This window comes from Anopheles gambiae, chromosome X, assembly GCF_943734735.2.
Source record: "Anopheles gambiae chromosome X, idAnoGambNW_F1_1, whole genome shotgun sequence".
Lineage (NCBI taxonomy): Eukaryota > Metazoa > Arthropoda > Insecta > Diptera > Culicidae > Anopheles > Anopheles gambiae.
In genome coordinates, this window is record NC_064600.1 from 5,139,010 (window position 1) to 5,154,387 (window position 15,378).

The window sequence follows — 15,378 nt, forward strand, 5'->3', positions numbered from 1 at the left end:
TCCTTGCAATTCCAGCGACCGGAGCCGCCTTTGGAAGACTTACAATCTTTGTACCGCGGCATGGCGTTAGTTAAAAATATATGCTTTTAATTTCATTTCCTCCTTTATTGCGCTGTTGCTCGGTCTCTCTCGCTCTCTCTCTCTCTCTAACACACATACACAGTACGTCCGGACCGTACTGTCACAGCAGTGTGATCTATTTGTATGTGTGTTTGTGTGACGAACGAGGCGGAAATTACAAGGGAGTTCGAGCGCCAACGATGGTGTTTTCTTTCTCCCATAATGCACAATTAGAAAATCAATCTACAGCAAAACAATTAAAGCTCGAGCTCGAAATTTTCCATTTCCATCGCATTGGGGTTTCCCCCTCCGGGTGGTGGGACCGATGTTTTAAAAATGAAAAAAAAGAGGAAATAAAAAGCTGACTTAAACCGGCATTATATTTCCTCGCAGTAATGCGCTTTTTAATGTTGTTTCAGTTTGTTTGCGTTTGCGACTAACGAACCAAAGAAAAAGAAAAACACGGGGGTTTTACCACGTTCCAAAAAGTGCAACATCTTTACTCCATTTGCAATATTTGCAATTGCGTGCAGCACACTGTACTGTATTCGATTTTTTTCTTTTTCGGTTATTTTATTCCAACACGAACGAAAACGTTGCTCCATTATAGATGCAATGGAAAAATCAGCGTCCACCACAGCTGCGAGATTCGATTACAGCTCGCAGGCTTTATTTCACCTTTTATTCCACCACCTGTCAAGTATGGTTTGGGCAACTATTTTGATATTGAGCCAAATGTTAACTTTTCGGTGCCACCCGCACCCGCACCCCAAAAAGTGAAACATTTCAATCTGGCCCCATTTCCATCGGACTATCCAGTGGGGCCTCCGTACACACACGGACATGCATTTGCATTCAGGTATGTATTTTTGTCTTTTGCTGGCGTCCTAATCATCCCACACCTAATCACACAACTGTTCGGTCGGCCCACGTCGGCCCACCGGAAACTGCGGGGGTGGGCTGGCATCCAGCGGAGGGCACAAACATCATCTTGCATCTTGCACAATCCAACGGTGTGTGTGTGTGTGTGTGTGTGTCGGTGTGCGAGCAAGCAGGCAGGTGTGAAACAAAAAATGCATCAAAACACGGAAGCACGGAAGCGAACAGAAGAAAGAAGCAACATGGACAACAAAAACGAAAAAAAAAACCGTAAGCGGAAACGCGAACGGTTTTGAAGGAAATCGGGTAACAAACAAATTAAGCCACTGCTCCACCAACTGCCCCTCTCTCTCTCTCTCTCTCTCTACTAGCTCTTCTTTTTCCTTGCCAGCAATGCAACAATTTCAAATCGCTGGAAATAGTGCGGCACAATGCGGTGGGGAGGAGGAGGAGGTGGGGGGGGGGGGGGTAGGTTTATTTTAAAAAAGAAACTGAAACATAATAAACGTACGCTTGAAAAGTAAAGCAAACGATCGAAACAAATAAATGCATCATTTTTTGTAATGAGGCCACCCCACACACACACACACAACGAAATGTGTCATCAAGGTGTGTGTGTGTGCGCGCTTGTTTGTTTTCTTTTTCTTCCTTTGGATGCAGGAATGGGAGCAGTGCGTGGGTGGGTGGGAAGAGGGTTGATGAAAAATGCAACTGTTTGTCGAACACGCGGCTGCAAGAGAGCAACCATTGTTTGTTTGTTGCCGTTTGTTGTAAATAGATTAATATATATATATTTACGAAGCGACAAACCCTGCATAACAATGTGCCTTAATATTTTAAGTGGAAAAGTGGTGCGTGGCGATTGAGGGTGGCGCGGGGGGATGATGAAGTTTGGAATTAGTTTAGTTAAGAAGGAAATCGGTGTGCTATAAAATATTGGCTTTTGTTGCTTTTTTTTTTTTTTTTTTTTGGAAACCCAAGCATGTGAGGAGAGCGAAAGAAGAAGCAGTAAAACCCCAAACGGCTGGCTGGAGCAGCGGCAGGGTTGTTGCGTCAGTCACAGTGAACAGTTGGGCAGGGCTGTAAAACTATAACGCGGTTCCAAAAACTCCTTCCGCCCCCCCCCCCCCCTTTCATCCCTCCCCCCCCCCCCCCCTTCATCACACTCTCCAACGGAGCACGCTGCTCGCGCGATCGCTCGCTGCTTTCAATTGAAGCTCATAAAGTTTTGCTCATGCTAATCACATTGACCTTCAGCTTCTTTTGAGATCATTCTAGCATCGCATCGGGTGTAGGACACATCCTCTCGCCTAACCACCTTCCCTCGTCATGTTTCGGTACTGCCAGTTCCGTATTTGCTTTCGCATGAGGGCAGAGACGCTATTTTTCGAGGCCCCTCGAGTTGCCACTGCCGGGCAGTAAACTATTGCTTGCTTTTTTTTATTGCCTGCGGTTTTATTTGCAGCAGTGCTGTGTTCTGTTGTGCAGTGATTTTTGATAAAAGTGAACCAAATCAAATGGCTGGAAAAACAATGTATGTTTAGGTCAAAAGCTCCAACTCATGTTTGTTTTAAAACGGTTGTTTTGCGGCTCCAGTGATCGTAACGGTAAAAAGATCAAGTAAAACTCTTTTCGAGTAGTTCGAGCACTTTTCGAGCAGTTGCAAAATTGACTGAAAAGTTATTATTTGACTGTGCAAAAGCTAGTTTACAGCAAAAACCTGGTTTGCAAACACCGGAAATATTTACTTCCACAAATCGAGCTCTTTTCGAGTACTTTTCGAGCAGTTTACTAAAAAACTTCTAACCTTACATTTGACTTCCTTCCATGCAAAAAGAGCTTTTATAACATAATTCGATGAAAAATCGCTTTATGCCATACTTCGAGCAAGTACTCGAACACTGTTGTGCTCCTTTTCAGGCACTAATCACGACACACGGGGAACGGGGAAATCGGTGGCGCTAGTGCTCACGAGAAGAAAGTTTACGTCACACGACACTCGCGCGGAAAGGATGGAAAATGATTTGAATAAATGTTTCTCCCGCCCGTCTAAAATTTTGCCACAGCGCAGCACGAAGTGCATGTGCTCGCACGAAAATTAAATGCAAACCGTTTCCCGCACCACCTACAAGCGCGTTTTACTCACACCGGCCTGAAAAGTGAAAGAAAGTGCGACGAGCCCCGGGCAGGGGTTAGCGCACGCGCGGGGTGTAGGTGGCAGGAGTTGGAGCAATGTATATTTATCATGCAGTAACATAATTAATTCCTGTTTCATTGCGATGCGTCTCTCAATCCCTGTTTCGAAGCGCTCGACTTACAAACTCAACCCAAAATCGTTATCTCATGGTTTTTGATGCATGGTTTTTTTAGTGCTTCCCTTGCCAACAGCCCCCTCCCCGGCCGTTAGTACCGTCACTTGCAGCACATTTCGTCCTCATTGGACACTTTACATTCTTCTCTCGAATCGTGTGTGTGTTTTTTTTTCTTCTAACAAATGTATTGCGTTCCGTTTTACCGTTTGTTTTCTTTTCTGCATTTATGTCTCTTTCCACCTTCCTGGGCTTCCCATGCATTCTGCTTCTATCTTTCGTCGCTAGCTATTTGGCTAACGATTTCGAAAGCTTCTTCTTTCTTCCTCTCTATACACATGCACACACACACACACACACACATACACAGAAACACATTTCTTTAATTGAGTTTCTATTTCGAAACTCTGATTTTTTTATTATTTCCTCCCCCATCCTGCGCCTCCTCTCAGCCACCCCTTTCTCCAGGCACACAAACTCAACAGTTCCCCCCGCTTGCCTACCGAATAACCTTGCTTTCCACCTCCTGACACCCCCTTCCACATGCAGTTGCATTTATTTTTCTTACTCTTTCTTGCTTGCTCTTCCCTCTCTCTCTCTCTCTTTCTCTCGCTCTTTTCTGTCCTTCTCATTTCTGTCATTTGCTTTTATTATACACAGTTACATTCTGATATCGATTCATGCCACTTTTATTTTCCGTACCACTCCACTCTGGCATTCTTCCACTTCCACCGGTCGCTTCATGTCTTTCTCCGAGGGGATTTGTTTTCCCTTCCCAAGCCGAGAGTGGTTGACTCATTGTAGGAGGAAAATTGTGCGTCGTGTTTGTTTTTTTTTTTTATCCTACTATTCTGCTAAATTGTTACATTATGTATAGATGTGCTTTATGAATAATTGATGAGGGAAATACAGTGAAACGATCATTAAACAAGCACAGCTAGTGATAAATTAAGGCAGCAGTTTTGAATTATGTCAAAAAATGAAAATAAAAATTAGACTTTTCCACCCTGATGCACACACCCATACATCTATAATACTACAACAAGTTATTAAATCTGGAGGTTTAGCAGAACGCGCTCGAACAATCAAAGACAGTTGGTAAAAAAAAAACTAAAACGCACACGCCAAAACGAGGCCGTCGATAACGATGCAGGCGAACGAGTGTGGAGATAGTGGGTGGGTTGTAAGAAAAACGAAAAAAAAACGTCTCCACGCGAAACGCAACGACAGCAGCAGCAACAGCAGAGCCAAGGCAAAAAAAAAAGACAAAACTCCAAACAAGTCCAAAACAGCAATAAAACCCAGTACGCAACTGGAAGAAAAGGGCCCAAACGGCAGGAATGCAGGAAGGGCGGAGAGGAAACAAGCAACAAAAGAAAACAAAATTGGATAAAAATAACGAAGAGCAAAGCAGGAAAATCGGTCTGCCCGTGTGTGCGTGTGTGTGTGCGTGTGTGTGTGTGCGTTACGTGGTACAACCGAGGAGCGAAGGGACAGTTTGCCGCTGGTACACGGATGCAATTCCGAACAGACTGGGCTGATTGTAAAATGCCATCTCTATCTCATCGTTCGCATCTTTTTGCTTCTCTCTCTCTCTCTCTTTTTCTTTCTTGCTTTTTTCTCTTGTTGGCACTCTTTCTATCTTTCCCTCTCCCTATTTGCCATCCATCTTTCGGTTTCGGTTGCGCGCTGTACACGGCGACTCTGTTTGCTATACCACCTCTCTCCCTCCCTCTGCACAACCTTTCCGACCCCTGTTACTGTTTTTTTTTTTCTTCTTCTTCTTTCTCCCCCAGTCGCTCGATCAATTTTCCCATTCCACCTCATTTCTCGACACACATATACATAACCTGTTTAACAACATTTTTCTACCACCACCACCACCACCACCACCAGAGCCGCTGCGCCCTGCTCCTCAGCAGCCACCGCTCGCCGTTCGTTCCAATTCTAGTGACGGGGAGCAAACGGGGCAACGGTACGGGGAACGATGGACGATCCAAAAGGGAACAGATAAAAATACAAGGAAAAACATTACAGCAAACGAAGAATAATGAAGAGAGAGAGAGAGAGAGAGAGAGAGAGAGAGAGAGAGAGAGAGAGATGGGAAGAGTGAGAAAGTGAAAGAATGATATCAAGAACAGCAGAAGATAGCAACAACAACAACAACAAAAACGCAACAATTACAATTCATTCAGAGAGAGAGAGAGAGAGAGAGAGAGAGAGAGAGAGAGAGAGAGAGAGAAAAAGGAGAGTAAAACATGAAAGATTTTAACATCAAAAAGACACAGGTCTTTGCGGTAAGTATGCGAAGCAAATAAAAAAATAGAGAGCGCAAGCAAACGCATCGCTAAAGAAGAAGAAGAAGAAGAAGAAAAGAAAAACACACACACACACAACAGTTGCATCTGATTTAGAGCGAAGCATGAGGCAAAAATACACAAAATAGCTACAAAAAGCTGCATGTTCCGGGGAGGGTTGAAGCGCCGCACACAACGCACAAGAGGGAACAGCAAAAATTAGGAACGCATAAAAAGAGAAAACACCGCTCGAACAGGACGGAGAGAGAGAGAGAGAGAGAGAGAGAGAGAGAGAGAGAGAGAGAGAGAGAGAGAGAGGGAGAGGGAAAGGAAAGTACGCACACTTACCACACCATATGAAACAACAAACTAACCATTAAGAGAGAGAAAAAAACAACACACACACAACAGAACAGCAAAACACGACACCGGCAGAACCGAAGGGCGGAGCGGGACGCGCGTGTGCATAACTATTTGTTTTCTTACGGTCCCCTTTCAATTGCCCTGTGTTTTGTGGTGATGAGTTTGTGCAACTTATGCACGCATGTTGCTGTGCATTACAACGCTGATGTAAGCGTGCGTGCCCGTGTAAAGCATGGTGCAATGGTAAGGAGGGACGGGCAAGGACACAGCGGGAGACCGAAAAAGCAAGCGGATTCCATCAATCGATGCGCGTTTCGGTCCTGAACCAAAAAGCAAAAATAATAAAAAAAAAAGAATAGGAACAATCATTAGAGGCGCCGCTCTAGGATAGCGCGAAACAAAAATTCGGTGCACCGGTGACAGCGTTGAAAGAGAGAGAGAGAGAGAGAGAGAGAGAGAGAGAGAGAGAGAGAGAGAGAGAAAAAGAGAAAAAAGCATACCCTACCGATTCTGCCCTTAATTAATTGCATTTGCAGACGTTTTGTTTACATATTTTGCTAATGATCGTGCCCGTTTACGGTGCGCGAATGGCGGAGGAGAGGTCGACATTTTCCGCAACAAAAACAACAAGTGAATTTGTTTGTTTTGCTTCCGATTTTTGTTGTTGTTTCTCCTGTACCTAGTACAGGTACAACAGTACGACAGTATGTGTATTGATAGGGTTGAGAGGTGAGGGAAAGCATAGAAAAGTCAACATCTTTTTCCACGCACTTTTGTTTAATTTTTAATGCCGTGATGGTACAGCAAAGAATGTTTTACTTGTTTTACCTCGTAACTTGGGGAAGTATGATTTTAATGCCATTTTCGCACAGCGAGCAACAGTTGTCAGATGTCGCAATGGTTTCGGCAAACATTGAAGAAATCAAAATTAATGAAAAAAAAACTGAAGGTTACAATGCCATTTTCATTCAGCGCATTCTACAACTATAATCCATCTATCAAATCGTACTGGATACGCATTATCTGAAACAAATGTCAACAGCAACTGTTCCCCAGCTCACGGTGGTATTTAAACTACATTTTTAACATCCTGTCCAGAGAACGAAACAAAATGCTGCTTTTAGTAGGCACCATTCGCTGAGCGCTGAGCTACCATTTGCAGGGTCGCTCGTAAACCCCGAGCAAACTCACTGCAAGCGAGGCGTACCACGGGGTCATCCGCGAAATAAAACAAACCGTCCGTCTAACCGACAGCTCTAGAGCTGGTTATCTGCATCTATCGGAGTTCATCGGCCATTGCGTTTTAGTGAAAATGACACTGGGTCGAACGTAACACGCTGGTCTAAATTCAACTAACTCACAGCGTTCATTCTTAATTAATTCATGAATGTGTTTTGCTGATGGTTTACATCGGAAGGGATATTAATTGACTTCAAGTTGTTATCATATTAGTGCTGTGAATATATGTCTACTTCAGGGCTGATCATAAACGTCGGTGAACCTAGAGTAATTCGTAGCAGATACTGAAATACGGGCCATTTTCTGCCGTAAATCAAAACTGGAAATCCAATTGGTAGAAGTTCTGAGATCCTGAGTGCTAGACACACGCTGACGTACGCGGAATCGAAGTTTAATTAAACAGTTTACAAGTAAAGCAATCTTGTTCCCAGTAACTGCTCATGGCAATGGATGGCAATGCTATATTATCCATTGAGAAAATAAAACACACCACATTCGAATTGGTTTCTGCGTTTGCCGAGACGCGAGAACCGAACCAATCACAACAAAAAACTTTAAGTTATCAAATTCCGCGTAACAAATGCATGCCAAATAGCTGCAGCGAATGGATTCCGAATTTATGCTAGAATGGCAGCAATGGGAGAATTAATTAGCCACCGATCCGTCGATGAATCCCCATTCCAGCGCCATTCCGGTACGCGTGCCATTGCCGTCAGTGCGTCCGCTTCCGAACGAATCTCCGAACGCATGTAATTTCTATCTCGCTTGGAGCTCACAAATAGCTCTATATAGCACGGCTAGCGAAAGTGGGACTGTTTTTTTGAACAAGAGATGAGTCACTTTCTGGCACACTTTGTTGGTTTGATTGACTATATACTTCTTTTTTTAAATTTTCTATATTCTTGCATTGATATTCAAGTAGTTCATTGCAATAACATTCAGTTCAGATCGTAGAGCATGAATTCCTGCATCTCGAATCGCCCTCTAAATAATCTCACATGCTTTTTGATATCTGAATCGTTGGATACATATTGGAAGGTAGAGAATTATGTCATAATTGGATTGACTTGGAATTGTGTCATAGCTTGGCAGATCTTATAAAACTTAACGCAACTAAGTTCTTACCTCGGTTTCATTGTTGGAAAGGGTCGTTATCAATACACTTGTTAACAAGTATCTTAACTATCTCTTTCGCTGCTAGTCAGGATCTAGTTACTTTAGTACAGAATGTATCAAAATAATGATGAGGAACCAATGATTGGAGTATCATGATATGAAGTTCTCTTAATAGATGTCTTCTATTCGTTTTCTTCACACGTTAGGTGTATCGAAGGAATCTAATATTTTGGAACTCAAAGATTACATGACAGAGTATGTTGGAGCTCTTCAGACACAATAGTTCCGCAACCTGGGTTATTGAAAGTAGGCTCTTTACTGGTTCTTTTTAAAGAGAATTAAGGCAGCGCTATATTGTCCGAGGCTAGTGAGCAAGAAGTCTTGGCGCAGCTGAGCGTTCAGCTTCAAGTTGCAAGAAGATCTTGCTCTATGTAAGAAAACCTTTACGTCCAGTTAATCTATAAGATCTAACATCCAAAAACTGCTATACCGAAGCCTTTGAAGTGTTTTGACCGGCTCGATGTGAACCCATTGCTTGAACTCTTAAATGACCCAACCCTATCTGTACTTTCTGGAACAACTTGAAGACTCAAACTCAAAACCTCCAGCGCTGTTCATATCCAAACACCTACATCTCTAGATCTCAACTTTTATAAGGATCGGAGATATCTTATGAACACCCACCTCCCCCCCCCCCCCTCCGTCTGAGGTTCAGTGCCCGAAGATACTACGCAGATACTAACCTTGTACACGTACTGGTCGAACATGTTGATGTCGAACTCGCTGCTGCCAGCACCGATCGGTGCCGTGTTGTAGCTAGTTTCCATGGCTCCACGCTCCACGGCACTCTCCGCCACCGCACCGTAGTATTTCCGTGCTCCCTCCACTACTGACCAACGACCAACTGCCACGCACACGCACGCACGCACGCACGCAGGACACAGGAAATACGCACTGGGGTACGCGCGCACTCACACACACACACACACACACACACAGACACTTCCGCTCACATGTGTGAGAGCACTGTTGACTTGACTGGAAACCACCCGCTTCGGGCCTTGGCACACTACAATCGCACTAAGTCAAACGCACCGGCACACACGCCGAAACACCGAGCGCGCGCAACGCCCGCGCACACTCGCAAAAAGCCAACACACTCGCACACTACTACCGCTGGCGCTGGTGAGTGCGCAGCGAGCGAATTAAGCCCGTGTGTGTCGCTATTGTTAATTTTGTACTTCTCCTTCTCTGATTGATAGATTTGTGCTGCTTCTCTGGCTGTTTTCTGTTTTGCTGATGTCGCCCGTAACGACGACTTTAGCTGCTGCCTGGCAGGGACGGTTTTCTTGCTTTCTTCACGCACACGTGCGAATTACGTTACACTGGCTGTAAAGCAACAATAGATAGGAACGGGTTCGATTATTATTTCGACTTCTGAAATCTTAGTTGTAGGCTGCTGTTTTCCCTTGTTTAATGAGTAGCACTCTGTTCCGTAAGCAGTGATCCCAAAATTAAATCCAAATGTAAAGAACAGCAACAGAAAAATCATTTTAAATCATGCATTCGTTTAAATCGATCGTGGTTTTTTTCTGCTCTTTCTTCCTCTCTCTCTTTCCTTCTATCTCCCTTTCTCTCGTTGATTCTCCTTCCCTCTCCTTGCGCTGGTGTGCTCCTTTCGTCAATCTTTTCCTATCCATCAAACATTCATCTCTTAACCGGTTTTATTTGTTTTCTGTGCCTCTTGTTTTCCCCCGTTTCTGCTCGTTCCTGTTTTATCTCCCCCTTCCACCCTGCGCACTCACACTACTCTGTCTTACCTTTTTTTCGCCCCCTTTCCCCCCCACTGTCTGGCCTGTATCCAATTTTTCTATTGCACTCTTCGCCTTATTTTGTGTTTAGTGTTTACTATTTATTGCTTTTTGCTCCAAGGCATCTCGCTCTCTCTCTCTCTTTCGCTCTCTTTCGCGAGCTCTTTCTCGCTCCAATTCCTTCTGCTTCTGACACATAAACAAACTCAATCTCACAGCTCATTATTTGCTCCCTCTCTCGTACCCCCTTTGCCTTCTTCGCCTTTCCTACACACAACCCAGCCGTCCCAAAAGGTAACGAGAGGAATTCTATGCTACATCATTCATCTTTTCATCCCCTCTTCCCTCCCTCCCAACTGATTTCAATTTTTTTCTTCTTTCCATTATTCATTTTCATCTGTTTTGCTCACTTTTTTCTTCCTTCTGCTCTTCTTCTTCTTCTTCTTCTTCTTCTTCCTAAAACTATTTCTTTTCTATCTCTCTTTCTTTTTTGTTTGTTCTCTCTTTCCTTTACTGTCCCAAACTACTCCTCTTCTTTGACATTTGACATCCTTTTTTTGATAAGTTTTTTTTTAATGACATTTTTAGGACGTGTTGGTGGTCGCCGTCATGCGTATATAGGTGCTGATGGTGGTGTTGGTGGTGGTGGTTGTCGTTGTTGTCGTTGCTGCAATGTTTATAGCACGAACACGCTGGCGGAACACTGTTGCACTCTGAGGTGCATGTTTTGATTGTTGGTTGATTGTGTTTCCAGGTTCTGTTCTTCTTCTGTACCCGTGCGTTCGCTCTCTCTCTGTTCTCTCGTGTCCTTTCGGCTTGTTTTTTTTTTTTTTTTTGTATTTCCTATGCACTCTCCTCCTTCCTTCTCTCCCCTCTCCTTTCAGTCAGTTTTTTTTTAAATATTTTTATGTTTTTTTTCTTTTTGTCGGGCCAGGCACCAACAAAAAAAAACATAAAACGTGTCATAAAACGGTGTCATAAAACGCACACCAATAAAAATCAAATCAGCGAAAACACAGCCACAGCGGCCGCGTATAAACGGTCGCCCTGAAGTCCCACAAAAAACGTGGAACAGTTTTTCGTTCAGCAGTGTTGGAAGCGAAAGAAAAATCCTCTTCTCGTTTGAGCTTTGTTTGTACAGAGTGTTTTCGTGCTTACGTCGAGGCACAAATAAAGTAAAGCCGAAAAAAAAAACTGCCGACCTGCGTTTTAAAGCCTAAAGCCTGTTTTAACAATCTGGGCCTGTGGTCGGGATCGGGAGTGTGTTGGATAACATAAAATGCAATCAAACTGATCTACCTGCCCATCGATCACGCGGGCGATCGTTATTTCGAGCGGAGTTATTGATATTAGACGCTGATACAAAGAGAAAAAGAGAGAGAGAGAGAGATAATGGAGAGAAATAGAACGATAGAGAGCGACAGGATAACGGCTTGCGAGCATTGTAGTTGGAGTGTTTCTGTGTCGTGTCGTGTCGTGCACGAGAGGCCGACGTACGGGGATTGAAGTTTGATTGTAGTCACTGGCGGTTGATCCAATCCAGCGGAAGCTGTACGCGCGCACTCAACAACAACACCGACACACGCACGCACGCACACACACACGCACACGCACGGCAGTTGCAGCTCTGTTTTGTTTACCGCGCACCCCTGAATAAGGACTTTCGAGCCGCGCTGACACAGGCTGCAGATATCTTGTCGCCTGGGGGCCACAACCTTTGGGCCCCGGGGATTGATCTTGATCGACGATTGGCGGCAGAATGGACACATTTAGTTGTTGTTTTTTTGTTTATCTAATACATCACACACACACACACACACACAAACACACACAAAGTCACTCGCACACTCACTTGTTTTGTTAATCGTAAGTTGTTTTATTTTTTATTATTTTTTGAAAATTAAAATGCACAAAAATGGGTTCTTGAAAGCAAGTCTCATTTAACCGCCACTGCGCTCCTTCAAACACTCGTTTGCTGTGCCAACCAGTTGCGTGTGTGTCTGTGTGTGTGGTTGTGTGTATGTCGGCCTGTTCGTTTTGCGCCACCAGCTCAGTCACTCGGTCTGGCTGCGGGCAGCCCCCGCGTGTTATGTCATAATCACACTGTTTAAGAGAGAGAACAGAAGAAAAAAACGCCAAAACAAAACACACAAATCGACAAAACCGTTGGTGAACTGTGCCTGAAACTGGTGCACTTTCTCGCGCGGAAGGAAACGTTTTTGATCGAGCTTCGCACTTGCCTTTCCTACCTGCCTGCCCGTCCACTAGCGTCCTGTTCACAATGGAAACCTTTTCAAACTGCGCGCAACAGTCAGAACCAATAGTTTCAACATCAACCACAACGGCACACAACGTGGGCACAGCAACAATTTGCCGGGGGGTTTGCTTTTTTCGGTCAATTTTGAACACGCGCTCCTCCGCCCAACCACCAACTTTCGTCTCGTGCGCGGTAAAGGTAAACAAAAACAAACACAAAATCCGCGAAACAAAAACACTAGTATAGAGGAGTGGGGGAAGGAAAGGGGTGTTGTTGGGGGGCACGTGCTTTCGTTCTCGCGGAGCCTTTTCGGCGCCCAGTCAGAACCCTCCCCCCCCGCTACGACGACGAGCACAACGAGTAGTTTCACGCCAAAAACGCTCGCCAGGCCGCCCTGCCGTTAAGTGTTTGGCGGTGACGACGACGGACGTACCCACCAGCTCGCTTAGTAGACAGCCGTATGCTCCCATGGATGCTGACCGAATGAAGGAAGGAAGCAAAAAGTTTCGATTTCTTCACACCGAAACCCGAGGGCCCCGAGTCAAAGTCGAAACCGCTCTCGCGCTTCGAACGCGCATCAGGCGGACCGAGGAGGGGTGGCAGAGTGGCGGCGGTGGTGGTGGTGGTGCTTTGTGTGCGCCTGTGTGCGTAGTGTGTGACGTACGCGTGCGGCAGGGAGGGTCGCGGGCAAAGGCGCAAAAGGGAAAGACGCAATGCAACACAAACACACTTGCACGGGAGCACGCTGTTTGGGAGGAAAATAGCACTACACACAAGCTGAGCAAACCTTCAAGCGTGGCTCTCACTCTCCTTCTCTCTCTCTCTCTCTCTCTCTCTCTCTCTCTCTCTCTTTCTCTCTCTCTCTCTCGCTTGCAAGCTCTTACCCTTCCAACACACACACACACGCACACTCGCTAGACGTGTGTGCTCGCTGTCTCTTTCGCACCCTCGCGCACTTAAGGGCCCAACTGCGCTCTTTGATTGAGTTTCTCAGAACACCAACACACATGCAGCCGGACGCATACACACGCGCGCCGCCGTCGGTACACAGTGCGCGCGCTTTCTCACATACACTTGACGTTTGCTTCGCTGTGTGTGCGGCACGCTCGGGTGTTACTGTTCTTACGGGGGCCCGTTTCGTCAGCGAGCGGGGAACAGTATTGTGAGCTATCGCAAACGTTGAGCAAATCTTTCAAAATCAATGGCAACTGAGGATATTAGAGATAGGATTAGATAGAGAGATAGAGATTTCAAGAGGATATTAACATTTACGATCTTGTTTATGTTGTTGGCCGCCTTTGAAATTATGCTTACATTATAAAACATTACCCAGAAATTTGAAGCTCTTTCAATGACTTAATAATAATCTCATATAATATAATAAAAATCTCATATAATGGTGGCTCTAGTTAGCTATTTTATACTATTTAAATTTCATTGGAAAATCCTCCTGAAGATTCTAATTGTATTTTGTATTGTTATTGCCGCAGTTTCAACAACTGATTTTTAAAAATTTTGGATCAAATCTTAACTTGTCCCTAATGATCGTTTGCAACATAACATTTAAAATGGAAATTTACGAGAATTTGTTCTACAACAAAATAACCCCAAACTTCCAACGGAATCTTGGCTCGACGACTTCACCATGTAGGTGGCTTGTTTATTTATGTTGAGCAGAATTTTATTGATGTGATCCGTTAAGCAGCCAAAAAGGGCAGCAATAAATGTTAAATTTAATAGACACCTCTCGAGAAGGATAACTTTTTATCTCAAAGAAACGAAAAAAAAAACACTAGCAAAGATCGCACGGTAGTGCGGATGCGATACTTCTGTCCTCGTTTCGCTGCACCGGGCACGAAAGAGAGGAGAGAAAAACATTTCCCCCCCATTGGTACCCCAAAATCGGTCAAACCGGTATTCTGGCTTCTCCGTTAGAGAGAACAACGGGTGTGGGGGTTTGGGGGAAGGTTGGGATGTTGCGAAGGGAGTAAAAAAAGTTAGTGAAAAAATAATCATGGTACAAAAAAAAAACCCAGGAAAACAACAAACAAAAACACACGATCATACGGTGTTGCCTCAGCATTTGCGTTTCGGGTTTTGCGAAGGATTTCTGTTCCCAAGACTCGCTGCTATGTGCGCGATAGATGTATACACAGTTGCGAAGTACACGCACACAAACACACACACACACACACACACACTTGCGCATATATGTATTCAGCTGAGCTGGTGCGTAATGCTTCACTTCCATCTCCAAGTGTGGTGTGGTAGTAAAATAGAAAGCACACGTGATTATGCAAACAACAGCACAATTATCAAACGCACCACTCACAAAAGCAAACACACATACTCACAGCAGCGTGTGTGTGTGTGTGTGTTGTGATAGATCGAGATAGAAGAAGTGTGTGCTGGTATTTTCTTACATTTTGGTATATAAAGACGGGTATCGAACGAGGAGAGCGGCTTGTTTGCGGAGCGTGTTTTCTCTCTCTTTCTTTCTATCTCTCTCGCTCTCTCCGTACATATCCTTCTCTCTCTCTCTCCTTCTTCTCCTCTGTCATCTTCGTTGATTGCACAGTTTGCATGGATTGGTAGCGTACATGGGGCTCTGCTGACTGGAACTTGGTATTGCACCCGAAACAAATACATTCTTTCCCACACAGCCGTAACCCGCTCGACGCGCTCTCCGCACCCAATATACGCGGAGACTTCCCCATCGCCCCGGCGGAAATAGGGGCGCTGGGGGCGCGCTAGAGCGAGAGGGCGCACGTTTGGATACGAGGCCACGGGGAACACAAGAGCGAACCGGGTGGTGGGGGAGGCGGCGAGAGGGGGGGGGGGGGCATTAAGGAAGCGTAGAAAAATCGTAACATAACCTAGAAATCAGCTATAACATGACACGAAATTTGCTCCCGCTATATTTCATATTCATAATGAACCGTTTGTTGTTATTGTTCGGCGTTTGCATTGTTGCCGAAGCTGTTTGCTTCGCGTTTTATTGCCCTACTGGGGGTTTTTGTTTAGCCGCTCCCTCCCTCCCTCACGTC

The 15,378-nt window shown here is 44.9% G+C and overlaps 1 protein-coding gene across 2 annotated transcripts in view; it reads right to left on the reverse strand.

Moving 5' to 3' along the window:
• The window catches only part of LOC1271977 (TOX high mobility group box family member 3), a 55,497-nt gene extending 42,592 nt beyond the window's left edge, over positions 1–12,905 (reverse strand). Inside the window, exons 1-2 of one of the 2 annotated variants that reach the window (XM_061657522.1) lie at positions 12,769–12,905; positions 9,007–9,652 (exon numbers count right to left, since the gene is read on the reverse strand). In XM_061657522.1, the coding sequence (XP_061513506.1) occupies positions 9,007–9,090 (84 nt within the window). In that variant the 5' untranslated portion in view covers positions 9,091–9,652; positions 12,769–12,905. Of the gene's footprint in view, positions 1–9,006; positions 9,653–12,764 lie in introns of both variants that reach the window. The other variant, XM_061657526.1, reaches the window with a different exon arrangement.
• Between the last annotated feature and the right edge of the window lie 2,473 nt (positions 12,906–15,378).